Source organism: Aptenodytes forsteri, unplaced genomic scaffold (assembly GCF_000699145.1).
Source record: "Aptenodytes forsteri isolate BGI_AS27 unplaced genomic scaffold, ASM69914v1 Scaffold166, whole genome shotgun sequence".
NCBI classification, from domain to species: Eukaryota; Metazoa; Chordata; class Aves; order Sphenisciformes; family Spheniscidae; genus Aptenodytes; species Aptenodytes forsteri.
The window spans coordinates 9,346,715-9,368,960 of record NW_008796110.1 but is presented as its reverse complement, the minus strand read 5'-3'; the positions used below and the strand labels follow the sequence as shown (position 1 = coordinate 9,368,960).

The window sequence follows — 22,246 nt, the reverse complement described above, 5'->3', positions numbered from 1 at the left end:
GTGGGAGGGACTTTGTTCCCCCAGTCCCTGCCCTGTGGTCCATCCACTCGAGAGGTGTGGGAAGAGAGATTGCCAGTGAAGACTGAGGCAAAAAAGTTGTTGAGTACCTCAGCCTTCTCCTCGTCTGTTGTTACTAGTTTGCCAGTCGTGTTCATCGGGGGGTATGCTTTCCTTGACCTTCCTTTTCTGACTGACATACCTGTAGAAGCCCTTCTTATTATGCTTTGCATCCCTTGCTAAATTCAACTCCAGCTGCACCTTGGCCTCCTGACCCCATCCCTACACAACCAGGCAACGTCCCTATACTCTTCCCAGGATACCTGTCCCTGCTTCCACTGCCTGTGCATCTCCTTCTTGCCCTTTAGTTTGACGAGTACGTCTTTACTCAGCCATGCTGGTCTCTTGCCTTCCCTTCCTGATTTCTTACACATGATTCAGAGTTGCATTTAATTAAAAAAAAAAAAAAAAAAAAATCAAGTTAAGCAATCTGGCATCATTTGTGAAAATCATAGTACAGAAGGATGTTATCTAAGAGAAGGGCATCCTGAAGGAGATCAGCTCAGGAATATACAGGCACACTGCATTTCACAAAGAATTTCATCATTGTAGGAAGTGAAATCCCATTATTGAAACAATTTCTTTTTTGTTTTGCATTGTAGAAGATACCGAAAGAGTGGCTGGCTGCTTATCAGCGAATGTATTCATCACTTTTAAGAAACGGGGCAAATCTCATTGACATGCTTGAAGCTGCCAGTAAACGTGTGTCAGATTTAAAGACCGTGACAACCACCAGTCAGCTGTCTGTTCAGTGCTTTCTCCCCATATAGCAATACCCTGACTTCTCCGTTATTGTGGCAAAGAACAACTTTGCTATTTGTGAGAAGCTTTTGCATAGACTCACAATAATTACTATTTATAAGTAATATTCACGCATGACTCAAGAATGAGAAAATGTTGTACTCAGTGCTTAAATATATACATACAAAGAAAAGGTCTGAGATTGGGACCCTCTGGGTGATACTTGACAAAAACTTATTTGGGACAGGGTGTGTGTCTGCATTTAAGTATATGACAGGGGATGAGCAGAAAGAAATAAGAACATTTCTATTATTTATATACTGCTACCTAGTTTTTATATTATCACTGATATTCTGTTTATATAAGCCAAACATTAAAACAACTCCGCATGTGTTAGAATTTCAGCATTGGTGACTTTGGTAACACTAGTGCCTTTTTACTATTGGATTAAGTAAGCTTTGGCATTTAAATCAAAGGCAAAGATGAATAAACAGATTCCTTTTCTCAGTTACCCTACCATCCTTTTTCAACAGAATGTTATCTGCATTTTCAGTTTTATTACAGAAACTCTCAACAAGCCCTAAGAAAAACTCATCAGAAAACACCTGATTAAGCAAACGAAATGCCCTTTATGAGGGATTCTCAAACTGTAATACTTTCAGATTTCAAACAGATTGTAGATCTAACACGTAAGACCCAGTTGCTCTGTGACTTTTTTTTTTTTGCTCTTGCTTTTAACAATGAGATGTAAAACAAGTTGCTTTGAACAAGTGGGGAACAGAAGACTTGCAAGCTTTTTTAACAGAAAACTTTGCCCTGTTGATTTTGTATAGCTACAATATAAAGAAAATATTTCCAACAGAATTTTGAAAGACCATTTATTTTTACAGAGCTAAAGCATTCACTTGTTAGTTTGCTAGTGCTCCTTACCTGGTTTACTGAAGAAAAACTTCGAAGCCATAACTATACTTGTATACACTTCCCATGCACTACTGCTACTTATTCTATGCTCAAAAGAAAGCCAGCTTACTCTTCCAAATACTATAAACTGCAAAAGACTCTTTTCCCTGTTCTCCACTTCCAGAGATCTTAAATCAAAGAAAGTCCAATTAAATTCTGGCCTTTCTTCCCTTTCCATAGTTCTCTTCTATTTTTCCTTCAGTTCCTAATGAACCAAGAAAATAAGACAGAGACAATGGGAAGGAGAAGGAAAACAATATGGAAGTTCCTTACACTTGTCTAACCAAGTATGTAGTCATGAATTAGTAACTTTGTTTTCTCCAGTGACTTGTAGAAATGATAATTCCTTTGGTAGATAGGATCAAAGCTTTAAAAAAGTATTAAAATAGGATTTGGAAAGCAGAGGATATTCCCAATAGTGTACTACAGTTTCGTGAAAGGTCAAAATTCAGGGTGTCTTTACTCCACAATATTGCTTAAACATATTTTGTGTAACTAATATATCCAGGCAATATTACTTTCAGTAATTAAAAAGACATATTTCTGGCTTCTTGGAAATCAGAACAGCAAACAATGGCAGGTGTTGAATTTAGGCTGTTTGTACTCCATACAGGATGAAGAAGATTGGAAAAATTCATACCACTGCTCATGGGAGAAAAATGCTTAAGTGTGTCAGACATAATTCTTTTCCTAGAATCAACAGCTCTTTACTAAGTCCAAGCTCGCTGACAGCTACAGACACTTACCGTGATGAAGAGAACAGATTCCATAGCTTTCTTTACATTTTTGCTCTCCAGACTCTTATTCTAAGCTTCGAAAGAGGGAATATGTTTCTAGTCAAAATCACATCATTGAAAAATGCATGTTATCACATGGATAGCATTTTGTGAGATCATTTGTATAAAAAGACAAAGATTCTAGTTCTAGTTGCATTTTAAAAGCTTCTGAAAATGGAAAGTAAGAAAGATTGGAGAGCGTGTACTTGCACACGAAAAGAATAAAAGACCTTTCAGTAATCCAGATGAAAGAGTAATGAGTATATTCAGTAGCTTTCAAAGACAGGATTCTGATGAGATTTAACTGGACAGCTAAAGGACATCTCATGAAGTTAAAAGTTGACAAATGCAAAGCAATGCAGATGTGATGGTAAGAAACCTAAGTTATTTTTCCTAAATTAAGCATATGAAAGCTTCGTATAGGAAACTTAAAAGCACTGCAACATCCTGGGCAGCTCATTCTATCAGCTGAATGAGCAGAAATTGTAAAAAAAAGACAGAACATTGAGAAACAAAATGCGACTTATTGTTTGACGAATATAAGTCTGAAAGTATTAAAATTACATTACAGAAATTAATATGGCAGCTTCATGTAGAGTCTTTAGCTATGTTATTTGTGAAATGATATCACAGGATTAGAAGAGGACCAAAAAATTCAGAGTGAAGGATTAGAAGCTAAGAACTTTGCAGTCAGGACTGACTAGCTCAGCTATAGATACCAGCGTCGCAGACCATCTAAGCTTATGTACAAGGAAAACAATGGTCAATGTAATACCATTGTATTGTCAATATACAATGTATATTGTATATACAATACCATATGTATTGTCAATATATGTGTATATACTTGTCAATTCTTTAATCTCTTCTAGTATCATAAGAGTTTAATAATTTGGATGGACAGGAAGAAACATAAACTCTGATCTTAACTCAGAGCAAGTGGTGGTCAGATCTCAGCAGTGGTAATGCCACCAGTTCAGATCATAAGCTGAAACAGGGTGTCTATAGCTAATCAACACCCATCTGTGAAAATCTGTTGAGATGTCAGCCAACAGGCCAACTGTTTACACATTGCAGTATATTTTATGGACTAAGACATTTAGAGGCGAGCTGCTGTCCCCTATAAGATACAGAGCCTTTCAAAATCGTATCTATAGCTGTTTTAAATAAGAATTATCTTTGATATTATAGACAAAGCTGCATAGAGTAAGTTTGTAGGTAAAGTTCCAGGAAGTAAGGGTTGGACCTAACTGAATTGCTTAGTGAAAAATGGATTCTACAGAAAGACATGAGATTATTTTACTTTATGTGCTAGTGTGTCACGCTGAATGGATTTTGGCTTTGAATGTACCAAGTAGTCAAGACAACTACTACCAGTAATAGACTTAGCACTATTAAGAACAGTATAGCTTAAATAAAGTAAAACAGACACAGTTCTGGTCCAATAAGCACAAGAAACAAAGATGTGCAACTATATGGATGCTTACCACACGATAGTTTAGAGTCTGTTTACAACTGGCAGTCCTAGCATGGAGCTATGGCTCCTCCAGTAAGTCCTCATTTAGACAAACGGCTGTGCTAGGGTTTATTCCAATTATAAAAACCACAGACAACACACACTAATGATCAGGCTTTTTTATGGATTTAGATATCTTCCACAAAGTTGCGAAAGAATATGTACATGCAAGTGTGCTAGAACACATGAGCATATGCAGCACTGAAGTTATGCACTGATACAGATGCTATGTCAAATTTGGAAACAGATTCCATAAAAGTGCACTATATAAAACAGCAAAAAGCTGGTAAAAGTATGCATAGAAAAATACAAAAGGGCTTTCATATTCCATCATCATGTACGTTAATCTAACTTGAAGTACTGCTCAAAAAGTATAGTATGTTTGTAAATACTAAATGTTAAATTTCATCTACTAAGTAATGATGTGGTTGTCTGTCCTTTCGGGAAATGATGAACACAGAATTTCAGGGTGTGAGCACAGTTGTCCTTCGATGCTGTACAAAGCTTTCTGAGAATACTGGCTCGTACATCTGCAGACTGCCACACTAGGATGCTGGAAAGGAGTTTACTAGTGGTTGCATAAAGTCTGCCCTTAAATCCCGATTACACCTAGAAAATGCATGTTGATTAGACTCACAAGATAACACTTTCACTGCCTTTCCTTCTTCTGTCAGCTAGAATAAAGTGAGTTACTTATTTCATAGCCTTTTTGAATCATATATGCTTTTTTCTAGCCATCTACTTCATTTCCTGAAACACTTGGAGTTCTTCATTACAAAATTCCATGGGTCCTGTGGCTTCACCCTGTCAGGCTCCAGTGACATAAAAACATTGCTCTATAAAAACATGCATTATTACTGTCAACAAAATTCTGGTTTGGCATGTATGCTGATCCTAGTTACTTTTAACAGCAAAACCTCCAAAGAGAAAAGGATTGATATGACGAAAAATGAAGGTCAGAGAGAGTTTAAATACAGCAGAATAGGAGAGACACTTAAAATACAGCATTTATAAAAGAGATACTGTAGTTTAGCAGCATGAAGTATTTCTTATTGACTAATTATTGAATAATTCAGAACCCTAACCTAAGTCCTAATTAGCCATAGCAACAGACTTACTTTCCACAAAACTATAAAGTAAGATCTAATTAATGACCATTTCCAGTGGCAAAAGATGAAGTTCTCTAATGTATATCTGAAAAAAGACACTAGAATAGAAACAAAATGAAAGGGGAGCTTTGAAAGAAAAAAGCATTTCAAAGGTTAGGTTCCTGCGGGCATTTCAGTGCCTAGGGCATACTGCTCTGGTTAGCCCTTGGAACTCGTCATTGCAAGAGTGAGATGACTATTTCTCTTTAGGAGAAATCTCTTCTATGCCAGTAAATATAGAATGAAAGCGGTACATTTTCTAAACTGAGGTATGCATACATTTGGACTGAGAAAGCAGCACACCAGAACCCATGTATTATTTTTTTAAATCAAAAAGGAACAAACTGAGCCTGGGCAATTCTTTGAAACTGAGTTGAGAAACTCCTCCAGCAGCTGATTACCCAGTACTGTGCTATAACATGTTTTTCACAGTTCAGTACATCACATTATTTCACAACTAGAACGTGAGGGGATACAAGAGCTATTTACAGAATTTAGAAAATTTGATAACACAGAGCAGAAGGTCACTAAATCATAGGTAAATGGAGAAAGGTTTCTTAATGGGAGTTATAGTGCGCTCAGTAAAACTGCTTCCACTCTCCTCCCCCTCTCCCCAGCCACATTATCTACAATACTCACTTGATTCAAATTACAAATCCAACAGTAATACAACAAATAAACCCTAGCTAATAAGCCGTAAGATTTCAATTGAATGCTTCCATGAAACATACATATATAATCTACCTTTAAATTAAATAGCACCTGACTCATGCATTTTATTGTTCTAAATATTGCAGTCACACCAGCAGAGTATTTTTATAATAATGCTAAAACTGTTTTATTAACTTGTGTTCTGTGCATGTTTTAAGTGATTAGTAGTACTGATCAAGGATGCAGAAGGACAGATGTTTAATTGGCAGTAACAACACAAGAGTGAATTCTCAGTTGTCAAGTTTCAGGCAGAAGTTCAAGAAAAATACATGCCCATAGCTAAAGCTGAGTCTTATTACTGAGCTTTAAATGCCTATTTAAGACCTCCTTGATTAGTGAAGTATTGAAGCTTATTTATTCTTGCCTCAGAACCTTAGTTTACTTCTGATTTAGGTACACAGGAATGCAAAGACAGATCTTTATAAGAAGAAGGTAGTCTCTATTCAAAATCTGCAAGTCATGAGGATGATTTACATTTGAGAGAGTCAAGGTATTGTGTGTGAACTCAGCTGAAACCAAGATGTGAGTTCCTCCCTGCAATATTTCTCAGCAACAACACACCACCATAATCATGCCAAACTAGTCTGCTTGCAAGTATGCTTTTCCTTTAAAGAGACATTTGCCTTATAATTTCCAGCAACCCAATAAACTTTTTAAGAATTTCATTTCAGGGACAGAACTATAGATATTACTGCAATCTTCTTCCTGTATTTGCTTCTTCACATTCACATCGACACAATCTTTCTACCTTCCTTAGCATCTGTTTGAGTATTTGCATATTTTGTCATACAATACAATCAAAATAAAGTCCCTACATCCCTATTATTATCCATTTCCAGTATCTTCATTTCCAGTATTTGAGACACAAACCTGGTGAAACCAGAAGCTGTACAGTGTCAGTGAAATTCTGTGAATCCTTATTTAGAAAGCTACCACCTCCTAAGAACATAATCTTCTGCTGGTTATCTCTTTCTCTGCACAGAGCTCAGCAGTCTTGCATTCAGTCATCTTCACTTCTATAAAGTGGGGTTCCTTCTCTCAAAAAAGGCTGCTATGGCTGTATGCCCTTTTGACATTGACATAGTAACTATACAACGTATAATGCAGTGGGGCCGCTGGGACACAGTTTTCTTCTAACTCTCTGAAAAAAACTAACATAAAAGTCTCTGGAAAAGTTTAAGGAGTTTTAGAATACAGTATTTATTTGGAAAGCAGCTGAAAACTATGTAATTTCTCATTAGTTCTTTCTTCTGCTGCTTATTGAGAGTCTTTTCTTTTTAACTTACCAGGCATTATAATATTGGAAAAACCTAGTTTCCTTGTTATGGATACTCCATGGGTAAACATGGATGTATACTCTCTCCTAATTTGTTCTATGTCTCCATGAAGTAACTGAAGAGAAACTGCCAGACCTGAAAATGAAGAGAAAAACAAGGAAAAATAAGATTTGCAAACAGATTATGGTCATCACTACTTCTAAAACATTATATATACTTGCAAGTATATATGCATTCCTGAGAACTCAGAAAATTCAGAGGAAGGTCAGTAATACCAAGCCAACCCACCTCAAATTTTTTATGTATTTTGGAAGGGTACCAACATCCAGAAATCAATAAACACTTGAAAGCAACTACCCATGAAAAAGCATTAGCAAATTATTACTGATGTGTAACTGAACTACGATGACCTGTCAGATCAAAATTATCTAAGTAGGGATGGACTGAGGCCTTAACTGGAAAAAGAATTTGAAAAACATCAATTTAGCAAAATATCAATCAGTAATATTTGCTACCATTTCAATTTTTCACTGTCTTCAACACAAAGCTGCTTTCATTGGTATGCAAGAAAAGGTGCAAACATAATGGTCCCTATCTATGGGAGAAACGTGGAAGTCTCATTACAATGCATCACTTAACCTGATCCAACATTATACAACTTATTAATCCAAAATCTGAAGAAACAAACTCTAATAAACCAATATAGCATAATCAATATTTTTTACTTAGGCACAGTAATTTCATAATGACTGAAATGACAACTTTTTTTTAATATTCATCAGATTTAATCAATCCTGCTTTTTCCTGTGTTTGCTAGAAGACATGCAAAATGCAGGGGTAGCCATATAATAATTTTCCAATATTTATTCCTCTAGAACCAAGGAAGAATAACTTCATCTACTATATCTGCAGTATACAAATAAATTGCAAACAGTATACTTCATTACAGCTGAGATTAACAAAAACAACAGGTATGTCTTTTTGTTATTTCAAATATAATCACTGAGGCAAGTGTCAGGATGATACAGCTTGTCAAGATTAATCTTCCCTGACCTTCAACATTACTACAGCATATCACGTGTCAACATACAGATCAAGGAGAAGATAAGAGCAAACTCTTCATATACACTGAACAACTGGAGATAAACAGACAGCTCAGAAGAGTCATCATTAACTTTAGATTAAGCTTAAGTAAGTAACATGTACACACAGACTGAACAACAAGGACATCGGTCCTTTGGGCTTTGGAAGAAATTTTCCCCCCAGCCATGCTACTATTTAACTGAATAAATTTACTTGAAGTTTGATGGTTCTTAAATCAGAGCTTGAAAAGTCTGTACTAAGTACTGCCAGTCCAGGGAGCTAAAAAAGTCTTTTCAAACTCCTGCCAGTCCAGGCTACTGCACTAAAGAGATCAGAGATCTAATTAGCATGACAACTTTTATCTTTTTCCTCTTACCTACATTTACATTTTATTATTTTGGCAACTCCAGAGAATGTGATACCCTGACCAGACTTCCATTCTCTTATGAAAAACAGCTCACCTACACATCTCCAACTGAGTACATAAACAAATTTTGCAAGGAAAAACATTCAGTGACGTCTATTCTATTTTAAGGACTGTATTTAATGCCATGGACATTAACTATTTTGGTAATGGGATTTTGTTCTGTGGTTATCCAGTTAACAACTTTCAGGAAGTAGTGACAATTATTGTTGGTGTAGATGAGAAAACAAACCACACTGTGGCCAGCTGATGGTACAGGAGGTTGGTAAGAAGTCATAGAGGCAAAATTCAGACTCTGTTAGAGCAGGTGAAAAGTTTTTCATTGCTGGATGGGAAGAGCTAGGCTGGGTATAGCTCACTTACAAATATGGATATTTAGCCCACCTCCAATCTTGTTTCTTTTATATTTTAAGAAATTGTTATACATACATATGTATATTCATACCCCCATATGCCCCTATTGCACTGTTTCCTTGGAAACCTAAAAAAACATTTGCCATTGCTCCAGATCACATCAACCACAACAGCGTTAATCAGATACTGTACACCGCCTGGTGTTGAGTGAAGTTATTGTGTTTTCTAAACAAAAAGTTGAAGACCTCAAATCCAATTAGTACTACAGTTTTCTTTGTGTACAAATTTCACAGATTTCTTTGAAGAATTTTATTTAGCTCAAAAATGAGATAAATGTCAAAAAAACTCATCAATGGCAAAATAGTTTTAACTTGAGAAATAAGCTGCTTGTCAAGGATTTGAAGTACTTGCTCATGCAAGGCGAGAAAGGTATTAGAGTTCTGTATTTCACAGCTTGCTTTGTTAGAAAATGAAGAGTCATCTTTTTATAAACAAAAGCATCAAGAAAATCTCTCTGTGAACACAAAACACGATTTAGTCATTTTACCTATAGTTTAAATATATCTTTGGAATATAAATGGTATGCCTCCCCCAACTCTTCAGAATAATGAAGAACATTGTATTAAAGATAGCAAAGTTACTTAAAAATGTTATACGGTGTAAACAGTCCAGTACAATAGGAAAGAGTGAAACTAAACCAGAATGGAAACAGAGCAAAGATGCACAGGGAAGGAAGTCTGAAGAACTTGGTCCGAAAACCAAGGGTTCAAGTTAACAATCTTGCCACTGAGGATCCAGCTGCCAAATGGAAAGGGAATTGACAAGAAGGGAGACAGAAGATCTGATAAATCTGGTAAAAATGCTAAAGTTAGGAGCATAAGGACTTTATATAATCAATGGAAAGAAGGCGATCCCCAGTTACGTGTTCTGATTGCTCTCTCAAAGCTCCACTAATTTTGCAAGGAAACTAGGCCCCCCTGCATTAAGGACCTAAAACCAGAAGATACATACTGTTACTGAGGTGTGACACCCAAGTTACAGAATAGGTTGCCTGAATTCCCACTGGTTTGTTATATTCAGGATCTTGTGATGGGCAAAAGGAACACACTGTATATGAAAAGCCAGGAAATTATTTTTAGTCCTAATAAAAGTTATAACAGTCTAATCAGAGTTATTACTAGTCCATTCACAATGATACTAACACACTCCAAACAAAATACTGTTAAAATGACATATACACACACACAATCTTTCCAGTATCTACCCCTTGCTTACCCTTCCACTGCCCCTCTGCGGTCTTAAGGTCAACAGTTTCAACCTGGGAAGGTGGTGTATGGTGACCAAGTTATCAGCGTCCCAAGTCCTTTGCCATGAGGAGTAGGATGTTGCCTGTTTCTTCCTCCTCTCTCTCTAGGCTCTTCTTGGAGTAATTTTTATGTTTGTTAATGTGCTTTACACCTTGTTATTTCTTCACTGGTCTGCAAGTCCGCATTACATCTTCATTCATCGTATATGATGTGTTTCATATATGCCACATATCTATTGTTTGTTCTCTTTGTTTTCCCTAAAACTGGTTTTATTCTGCTCTCAAGGTCACACTATCTGATGGCCAGTAACTGGCCACTGGTGAGCTGTTCATAGGTCTGGGGCCCCTAGTATCACCCCATGCCAGTACTTTCAAGGCCCCAGTTATGGTCACATGTCTTTACTCTTCTATGTTCCATTTTAGTCTAGGGTTATAGATACCTAACCCTACAGAGAGTAACTACATGTTATAACTCTCTATTAAATACAAAACATATATACCAAAGTGGATTATACCACATAATCATACAAAGCTAAGCAAGAGCTAAAATAAAGTAGATATAATTTATTATTTTGTCATTAGATAAATGCTTTTACAAGTCAGAACAAATCTCCAGGCAGGCTAAGACGAGTCCAGCCAGCCAAAGCCAGATAGGTAATGAGGACTGTGTTGTCAGCTAAACGCAAAGCCTGTGGCCAGTTACAAGGCACAGCAATCCTATATTTATGGGTCTACGAAAATACAATACACTTGCCAAAGAAACTAGATACCCATCATGACTGAGGAACCATGCATCTGAAATAAAAGTCATGGGGTACTTTAAAAAGATGGAATAATTCATATTTTACAAGGGACTGAAGTTTGTATCCTTATTATAAATCAAGTTACCTAACTATCAATTAGTTAACTAACATCATTTAAAACATACTGACATGTCACAGAGCAATTCAGATTTTCAGAAGGTTGCACATTCAACTGAAGTGAAGAGGGAGTCCCTCAGACACGCTGCAAAACAAAGTGGAATGAAGAAGAACTGACATGAAGACACCGCTTTCCTCACCAAAATGTAACCAGAATTTTGCATACCATAATGGCCAGAAAGCCACTGAAATCAATTTACAAGTGATTAAAGCTATCTCTGTGGAGAAGAAAGGAAGGGGTGGAGAGGAAACGTTACTGCTCCTAGAAAGGAAGGTTTAATCACCAGACAGTAATGAGACAGGGTCAAGGTGGAGCAGGCTTCCAAAGAATTGGGTCAGCAGCCAGTCTGGGAGAGATGGAGAAGACACTCAAAGAAAAGGAATGCAATCAAAAGAATGCAGAGATATTCTTTTTGTATATGGAGATAGAAAGTTAATTCATTAACATTTCTCCTATGGAAATGTGAATACCTTTTCTGTCATATAGCAAAGGTAACATCTTTTAGTTTTAATTTATTCCACTCTGATGATGTATATCAACATGAGTTCTTTCTCATCTTATTTCGTGCGCTAGACAATAAAATAATCAGCTTTAGAAAAAATTAGAGCATTCCTGCTGGAACAGCTGTGCACAGACAAAGCAAAATAGAAAACTGCAACATGCCACCATACACTGCATCGAACTGTGGTTGATATGATCATTACACCATCTACGAGACCTAGAATCTGTCCAAAACTTCATAACTATAAATTTTCCATTTCTAGAACATTAGGAGCTAAACCATAACAACAAAAATGATTATCCAGTCTCTGAAGGACTGGCACATTTTCTTTAATTAGGTACATAGTACACTATGCTTTGTCCCCTCAGAAAAAATTTCAATTACCTCCCTAGTGGTAATTAAAACCTGTTGTGTTAGCTAGAATTCTTTATTTACTCCAGTTTTGAAAACATTACTACAAAACTCTGTGTGGTACTGCAAACATCTGCTTTTATGTCTTTTGCAAGCACATGAAATTTCTCACAATTAACTTGTACCATAGTTCACCACAGATTATTTTTATCATTCAGATTAAAAGAATACAGAAAATAGACACGTTGCTGATTAAGCATTCCAGATTTTTGTTAGATCTGTCATTTTACCTTAAAACAGCTTTTATAATGCATTATTGATTTCTGCATTTAGTTATGACAAAAGGCAACTGTTCATTATGCTTACAGACCACTTATTTGCATTTGAGCTTCTGGGGGGAGAGGAAAGCATTTACATTCAGCTTCTATCTACTGGCTGCAGAGAATCCTAGATCATATTAAGAAGAAAATGCCTAGCAGCTGCTCAGGAAGCTGATAGAAAAAAACCTTGGACAGAATGCTATTCAGCACTGTTTGGATTTTAGGAAAGGTAATAAAATAAGGCATCTGTCCAAATAAAGCTGCCTAAGGGTGTTAAAAGTATTCTGAAAGCATACAGGTGTTCCCATTTCTGGTAGTATTTAAAGTGTCTGAATTACCACTGCAAAGATAAAAGCAGTAGATTTCCACACTGTTATTGGCAAACAAATGACTTATTGATTTAATGTGATCTGGGGAAAAAAAATGTATAAATCTGGTGCAATGTGGCCACAGCAAAATCTATGTAGTAAATCCCACAAATTACAGTCTGGGAACAGAGAGAAAAAAAAGGAGAGGTAGATTCAATCCTCACTGGCCTTCTTAAAGACTTGATTGTGATTACTTTGAATTATCAAAGGAAACTCCAAACTCTTCCTCTTTTCCTCAGCTTTAAATTCTGGTTTTTAGCTCAGTAAAAAAGAATGCAAGAAAAACCGCCTTTGCAAAATGTTGACAACTTTCTCGGAGCTCATGAATTAAATGAGCTCTTGTACCTAAGGCTTCTGGCACAAACGCCCTCAAGTGTGGAAAGCTGGGGTTTTTTTCTTCTTCACGTGGAACATAAACACTTAAATGCAAATGGCATTATATTATCACAAGAAAACTGGCTTGGAATTTCTTTACAGGGGAGGTGGTAGAGCCTCAAGTATTTCTTGCCAGAATCACCACAGGATGAAGGTTAAAGGACCAGAAGGCTAAGTGACTATTACAAGCATCTAGTCTAACCTCCTTATACAGACAATAAAGATCTCTGCAATAATTTCTCCAATTCTTACCTTAGTATGCCTGTTGATGCCGTTTTCTATTAAAAATACACACAGCATGTCAATACCCATTTCCACACTACATTGTTATATTGCAAAGGCGAATCATCTTGCTCAAAAAATTTTAAAATGACATTTTTACATACTGTTTTGTTAACTAGAATATTAGGCAGTGCACAAAATACACAATTTTACAATGATAAGTGATTTATATTGCTTCTAGTGCAAATAACAGACAAAAGGTTCCCGGGAAACACCTGTTATTTTCTCCTTCATGAAGTGCATCACTGCCATGCAAACAGCTTTCACACCATTGTATTAGAAATTTAGCTACTTGTATTCCAATTATGTGTCTTAATTCAAACAAAGAAACAGTAAACGTTTAACTAGGACCTAAAGAAAGCGTTAAGAAACAAATCTCCACCACGTTAAAAGCCCAGGTAACGTTTGCAATGAATTTGTAAATATAACCCTTGAAGGAGCTAAAATCATGCATATATGTTCTATAATTTATCATTTGAAGTAGTCTTAAGACTTTTTATTCTTTCAGTAGATAAAGTAAAGGAACTCAACAACACTATTTAATAATAACAAGCAGAACGAATTTTTGGAAAAGGCTTATAAAAACCTCACTGCTAAGACATAACCCAACTCCAGGATGGAAATATGAGCCAGCTATTCTCATTAGGTAGCTCTAGCTAGGAATGTCAGCGTTTAAATTGGGTGCCATTTCAATCAGATGCATAATCGCAGTACTGAGATGAACAGCAAGTCATCAGCTTCTACTGGATATACGATGTCCCTGACAGTATCACAATGGCACATTTTTCATTCTTCTCTAAAAACAAGTCTTTTAGCAACACCCAAGAGCGCAGTATGAGTCTAACTTTATTAGAGCCCTCATCTCCAGCACAGTCTACAAGTCATGCTATGTGAAGGACACTTACAGATAACCACCAAAAATCTACCTTGAACTTGATTTTTGAAGTCCTTATGGTAAAGCCAGAACTTTCACAGACAACAACACAAGCTTGAACTGCTGTAAAAATGTACAAAATTACATCTGACTGGTCTATAAGTCTGCCACCTTTAAGGATTAATATCTTTTCCCAAAACTACCATAATTAATATTGCATGCTAGATTAGGCTACAAATTTTAAAGATTTGTTTACTCCTGAATTTGGGAAAAGGGTTTAACATTAAATTGCTAGTATCAATATCATCCACCCTGTAAAAAGTACTTGAAAAAGTAAAGTTTCACAAATCCTTGTCTAAAAACCTGCTCTAAACCTGGCTTTTTTATACATCAAAGTTGTCATTCAGGGCCAAATGATCTTGAACAACAATTTATGTGTAATATTTAATCTTTCATCTTTAGCATTTGTTGGGAACAAAAAGGAATGCCTTAATTCACTGTGTACTTAGTGAAGCACATATGAGCACTACTATTATTTTAAATCTATTTCAAATAGCAGCCTTCAGTGACAACTAATTCTTAAACACATCAAAATGGAATACACATAATCTCCTTGTCACAAAATGTAACAGAGATTAAAACTGACAGATTAATAAATTGTCACAGAACTAGAGTAATTAAACAAATGCACTTGCTGTTGAAATGTTAGTGATGTGTAGATACAAAATGCATTTCAGAGCACCACTGACACATCTGTGAACCCTGCTGGGAACAGACAAACACCAGAGATGATCTCTTCTTAACTGAGCACAGATGCAGGGGGTAGTTTGATGTGATTAATCACGTGCCCAGGAGTTACCCAAAAGTTACGTACTTTGTTCTGTTCTATCTTCTCTGTCGAGTATGTTAGCACTCCTGCCCTGCCCTCATTCTTCCTCATTTTCCACCAGCCATTGCTCCACTCATCTCTCCACTGTGAGCCTACGCCTCCTTTTTGTGGCCAACAGCTATAGCTGCCCCCAGCAGGGAATGCACATTTTGTTTCCCATCTGACATTTCTCATGCTGATTCACAGGAAGAAGCTCTCCTTGCAACAACTCTGAGTGGGGTAACGCTGTGAACTGCTGGAGTAGGGTCACGCAAACATAGTCACACTACTTCTTGTAGCTAGAAAATACTTAAGCTACCACAACTCTGTTCCTAGAAATACTGCACTCTGTAAACTTATACTGAGCTACCAATTCCCTGCCGTATTTGATCTCTTGTAGCTTTTCATCGTACAAAGTGTGGAAAAATGATGCTCCTCCGTTATATCACTTCATAGGGCCTCTGCAGTTTCTCCACTGCAAGGTAAATAATGACTCTAACAGGCTTCCCCCTCTGAATCAAGGAATTTGTAAGCCAAAGCTTACGTTTGCGAAATAGGAGAGGAAACAGCCAAAGTATATGGTTTTCCACCTGCTTTTTTTAATTTCTCAGTGTTTGACGGTAACCATAGAGAAAAGATATTATTAGAGTGCCAAGAGGCTGTTGCCTGCAGGTAGATAGGCGTGGAAAGACATACTGCCCCAAAGCACATACCACTCCAAGATAGTTGTTTCTATCCAACTGCCTCCATTGCCACACTTGTCTCAGAACTTGCGTCTTGTCAGATGAGTTCATGCATTGGGCTGGTCTACCTCGTGCTTTCTCTGACCGAGTGTTACACGACCACTGAGCTAGACTGAGATTTAGTACCAACTGACATGTACGCTGGGGAAAAAACCCCACATATAACGTAACAACAGTTCCCTAAAGCCAAGGATGTTTGCTTTATGAAACTTACTTTGGTCTGGTTGAATTCAAATGATAGCAGTGTAATGAAATTCGCCTTTGAATGAGCAACCTCACTGAACTTAAAAAAAGTTAGATCCCACTTTGAAGTTGGTTTCTCTTTGAACTGGTGTTGGACCACAGAACCTCCTGAGGACCCTTCCAACCTAACTTACTGTATAATTTGATGAATAACTGTCGTGGTTTAACCCGGCAGACAGCTAAACACCACACAGCCGTTCACTCTCTCCTCCCCTCCAGTGGGATGGGGGAGAGAACTGGGAAAAAAAAGAGTAAAATTCATGGGTTGAGATAAAGACAGTTTAATAGGACAGAAAAGGAAGGAATAATAATAATAATATACAAAATAAGTGATGCACAATGCCATTGCTCACCACCCACCGATCGATGCCCAGCCAGTTCCTGAGCAGTGGTCACCTCCCTCCAGCCAACTCCACCCAGTTTATATACTGAGCAAGATGTCATATGGTATGGAATAATGCCTTTGGCCAGTTTGGGTCAGCTGTGCTGGCTGTGCCCGCTCCCAGCTTCTCGCTGGCAGGGCATGAGAAGCTGAAAAGTCCTTGACTAGTGTAAGCACCACTTAGCAACAACTAACACATCAGTGTGTTATCAACATTATTCTCATCCTAAATCCAAAACACAGCATGTTATACCAGCTACTAGGAAGAAAATTAACTCTATCCCAGCTGAAACCAGGACAATAACTTCCCCCCCTAAGATGACAGTTTGTCCTTCCTCATGATGGCATTCTTGGCAAACATCTGCCAACAATATGGGCTTCGAGTCCTCCATGCTTCAATCAGTACATTATGCAGTTGCCCATTTATTGACCAGTCTCCTTTTGTTAGGCAGCATCACTTTGGATGACGCTGTGCCTGCAGATTTTCGCACAGGTACATGGAAACAAGTTTGAATTTATTACAGACAGTAAACTATTCATTTGAAAAACCTACTTGTGCATCTTTCTCTTTTAAAGAAAGAAATTAACAGTTTGTGGCTGACAGACTTAAGACAATCTTTTACAAATCAAACCACAACCTGGATTTGTCTTAAAAACAGCCTCCCAGTTCAGGTCTTGCCTCCACCATATTTAAAAATTAATGTTCCCGCCAACTACCAGATACAATATAGTAATTTCTGATTTTTTCCCTTTTATGACCTAAACTGTATGCAAGAGGATATGACTTATGTAGATTTTTCAAGAGCTATATTTTGACCGCCTATGCAACAGCTAAAAAATTAACACTGCCACTATATTAAAAAAAAAAAAGGGAAGAAATCATGCTCAAGCCAAGAGTGGCAAGAGAAATCCCACCATTTTGAATGTGTTTCCTCTAAAACTTAAGGCCTTCCCATCAGTTAAAGTTAATGTATAATTAACAGTGTTTCCAGTGGAGTTGCAATGTAGGTTTGGCATTGCTACTACAGAATACACCACACTGCGTTCAGTAAACATGCAATTAGGTTACATCACTCTTGTCTAGTTCGTCAGAGCATTCCAAGATAATGGCACAGAAAAGACCTTCCCACTATGTTTGCTATTTCTGTGCAATCCATGTAAGAGTCCAAAGCTTGCAGGATGTGGATCCTGACTAAAACTAAGCTATCCAGCCTTTCTTCTCAAAGGAGGGCTAAGAAAGAGGAAGTTGTAGTGGTTTTCATCATTTTTTTAATACACTTTTTATAAGATAACTCGTTGGGGAGAATATTCACATGTAACACGAGACCAAGGTTTAAATCTCTCCTCTACAGGATTTGCTAAGAGGACACGAATACAGATCACACTTAGGAAAATCATGCGCTTCTTGGCAGGCTTTAGAGCCACTTTCACTTTCCCCATGGTATAATGAATATTTTCTGATTGTATGCAAAGTTGAATAGCTGCTGCAGGGAAGTCTGAGAAGCCAAGCGATTAGCATGCTCATCTGGGACATGTGAGACAGACTGAAAATCCTTTTCCAAATCAGAGCCTGAACCCAGACATTTTCTGTCTTTGAAGAATGTCTCAGACACTGGAGTAAATAATTTCTATGGTAAACCTAGTGAATATTTATATATTCCCTGAAATAGCATGGGCACGAGAGTCACAGCAATCATCTCCAGCATTTTTTTTTCAGCCTACTGCTCAGGGAGCTAAATCGAGCCCACCCATATCCTGATGGTGTACGTGTCCTGGGTGCGCCCAGCTACCCATCTGTTCTCAACTTCAAGAAGTGGCGGAAATGAAAGCTACCTTAGCTTTAGGTGCCTACAGGAAGATCTTGTGCCTAAGGAGGTACTTTGAAGATGCTGATGGCGTTTAAGTAGGGATTACAGTAAGAACCATCACTGTTTAACTGTGCAACTTGCTCACAGTCATAAGCGGGTAATTTTTGCGCACAAGAACCCTCTACCTTCAGAGCCCAAAGGACTGCTCCAAACACTAGACATAAAAGATTGCTCCAATTACTAGACATTCCTTCCATCATCATAGCTGTGTTAAAAAAATTACATTTCAACTTTTGAAAGTCTAAAGAACTGGAGGAAAAACAAAAAAGGTAGTGTCATAGGCAAGAATATAAAGTTGCATGCGATAAATTCATACTAAAAATCAGAAGAAAAAAATTCCATGACTCTGCATAAGTATGTACAATTGGAGTTGCATTCTCTAATTTTTATTTATTTATTTTTGTATAAAACCATGTTCAATGGCAACCGGATTTGGCCTTGTTCTCTTGCCCCTTCTCCTAAAATGCATTTCAAAATATTTTAAAAGACAACAGGTTTACTCATGGCACAGTAATTCTGTGGGCAAATGAAGCAGCTATTATATGATCAATAACAGTTTACAAGGCACTTTGTGCATTAGTGCCTGCTTTGTTAAAGAGAAAAGCAGCCAACATCCAATACTATTTGTTTATTGTAGTCTCAAGAAAGGTCCAGAGCATAGTTTCACAGTCACACCCAAAGAATAAGATCTGCAACTATGACCCACACTGCAAACCCTATAAAGAGATTTTGACATTTGACAGAAGCCCAAGCTTTGACATGAAAGCGATGACTTTGGCTAGGCTTCACTATCTAAAATATACTATAAGGGGATAAAGCATGATTTTATATGGTTTGAGATAAGCCAGTAACTGTTTATATCTGTAGTATACATTTCACTGATCTCTGGTCCTACAGATACAGAATGGTCCTACAGAATAGAAATGTGTTATTTTCCTTGTAAGACTGATGTAATTAGGTGTGATCTCTATGCAGGAATATTCATTTTTCCACAGATTTTTGCAGTTTAAACCAAAGTAACTAGCTTCTAATTCTAAGAAAAAATATTACAGGAAAAATAGGTTTTATAGCCAGCTCCACTCCAGATATTACTGAAACCTGGTTTGCTCAATAATTAAGAAATCATCTAGATCTAATAGTACTTATTCTACAAATACTACAAACTCAATGTAAAAAATAACAATGCTACTAACTGCAATAAAGGCTCTACAATTTGGCCTTTGCATTAATGGTTTGATCTCCTACACCAGGCCACCAGGTGTCTTCCGGTACGCTGGTATCTGACACCAGCTATAAAGACTAGTGGTGAATGGGAATTTGATCCGCTACTTGCTACTCTAGTCTTTGTTATACTGAAAATTCATGCAGAAAACACATTCCAGTTCCCACTCCAGCAAATGATGCTAAGTTATCCATGAGACTGAGTCCTTCCATTCCTGCATCCACTGAGAAGAGGAAAGGAGATGAACATTTGCTCCCTGCTCCTTTCTGGGCTGTATTAAGAAGTGACGGTCGTTTGCCTTTATGTGATCTTTTTTAGACACGAGCTGAGAATAAGATGCAAGAGGATTCTGTACTTAAGAATTGTCATGAGTTGAAGTAGAAAAAGTACTTTTTTGGGGAGTCGGGGTTTGAATGCTAAATATGAATGCTATGGTCTGGCAATATGTGTTTTACATGCAGGGCACTGAAAGTAAGTTTTGAGTTCCTTTTCAGTTTTCCCCAGAAAACTGGATGAATTTTTTTTTCTGAAGAATATTATGAATTATCCGATAAACTATTTCAGCAGTGGGACATAATGATTTGAGGAAACTAAAGACTTTGTGTGAAAATCTCCTGAGCTGAAAGAAACTGTACAGGACAGAATCTGAAGAGGGAACAAACCTAGACGACAGACAATAGTCTGAAGCATCTTTTCTGTTGCTTGTTTACTGTGTTTCCTTTCTTAAGTATTTTTAACATGATTTGAAAAGGGCAAGTACGATATAAACCACAAATTCAAAATTTCCTATATTTGGCTCATACCTACAATGGTTCCTAAGAGAGAGAAAAGACCCATGTCTCCCGTAATGCAAGATTTTCTCCTTTTTTGACAACTATAAGGTGGCAGACAAGGCTAATGAGGCTTCAGAACCAGCCATTCGATACTATTAGAGAAAAAGTCAGCAAAGGAAAAATACAAACTAGCGTAACAACAATATTTTCCATGAGGTGCCAGCAGAAGTATCTGAACGTGTTGCTAAAGCCTTGCAAGTGCTTTTTCAGGCTGCTAAGCAGTCGCGGAGGAACAAATTTCACATGTATGATGCAAATAAACTTTCATAGTTTATCTTTTAGTTGCTCAGTACTCAAAGTGGCATTACTGCTCACTTCCTCTTTCCCTCTCAACCTTCACATGCACTACTGGAATTCTGTGCTGCTCTTCTTTCTGCCTCCCTCACCCTGACAACACTTTTCAAAATGTAACTGATCTTCAATTTGCTAGCTTTAGTTTCCAGCCCCTGTGACCTGGAAAAAAATTCATGTCCCACATGTCTTTCATGTTGAATATGCACATAATTAAGAGTATTCAAATTTATCCAATGTCTCCTAGGACAACTGGGTATTTAATTGTGAACTCTTATTTCATGAGAATGGAATAGGATAAGCGATATATCACAGAGTAAGCAGATACTGCATGGACAGTCAGAATGACCAAAAGTAGGCTGTTCTTCACGAATATGGTTAACATATTTAAGAAGCCCAACATTATACTCACTCAGTGATGTGCTCTTGTATTTTCACTACATGATTTTTATATTTATTGTCCGATAAGATGCATGATATTCTAAACCTTAAATATATGTATATATGTGGCTAGACTCTAAACGAGAAAATAATAGTATTAGAAATGGTTAAATGTATAACTTCAGGCTTGATCAAGTAACATAAGTTTTATGTGCTGTTTGGTTAGCCACTAAAGACTGTTGAACGTACATTTTCAAGATAATCATTATGTTTGAAATCAAGTTAAAGGAGTATGAAGTCTACTACATGAAAGGGACTACAATTACAGTACAACCTGGAAAATGAGTTAATATGAGATTTTTCTATAGACATATTTCAACTAATTAACATTTCACAGGGACAAAACAATATTTGAATACAAGGACAATAGACTCATAAGCTTCCATTTCAGGTTTCTTTTCAAGTTTGACTGCATCCCTGGATGACAGCATTCAGAAAAAGTTAACAAGTTGGTATTAAAAAAAAGCCAACAAAAAAAATGCAAATCCAACATCTCCCATGGGTCAAACCACCACCTCACAAAAACAAAGGTCAGTTGTCTCCCATTTCTTAAGTCTCACACCCAAATTTATTTTGATGACACTTGCGGTGACATATAGCTGACTATGGAGGACTATTGGTACATTCTTAAATATCAACTCTGCATCTTGCTCAACTGGCCAGTAGGAATGCAGGGCGCGCTGGAAGCTCCCATTTCATTTTTTTCTGAAGTTTAGTTAATATACAATGTCAATGGCAACTTTTATATTCCTGATGAAAATGTGAAGCAGAAATGTCAAGCAACATGGATCAATAATTTCATCAGCCCCACATGTGAACAGAACTCCACAGCAAACTGTAGCTCCTCAGCACAGAATAAAATTACGTAGCTCCTTGAAGAAAATCCAATGACTTTTTTTTCTAAATGTGCACATGAATGGCAATATCATACATTTTCTCCTAATACAAGTATTTTCCTCTAAGTAAAAAAAGATTTCTTTCATAGACATTAGTCCTTCTAAAATAGAGC

At 37.1% G+C, this 22,246-nt stretch overlaps 1 protein-coding gene across 1 annotated transcript in view; it reads right to left on the bottom strand.

The window, feature by feature from the left end:
• DOCK4 (dedicator of cytokinesis 4) overlaps positions 1-22,246 on the bottom strand; it is a 262,389-nt gene that overhangs the window by 104,300 nt on the left and 135,843 nt on the right. Inside the window, 1 exon segment of the mRNA XM_019474045.1 lies at positions 7,196-7,321. Within this exon segment, the coding sequence (XP_019329590.1) occupies positions 7,196-7,321 (126 nt within the window).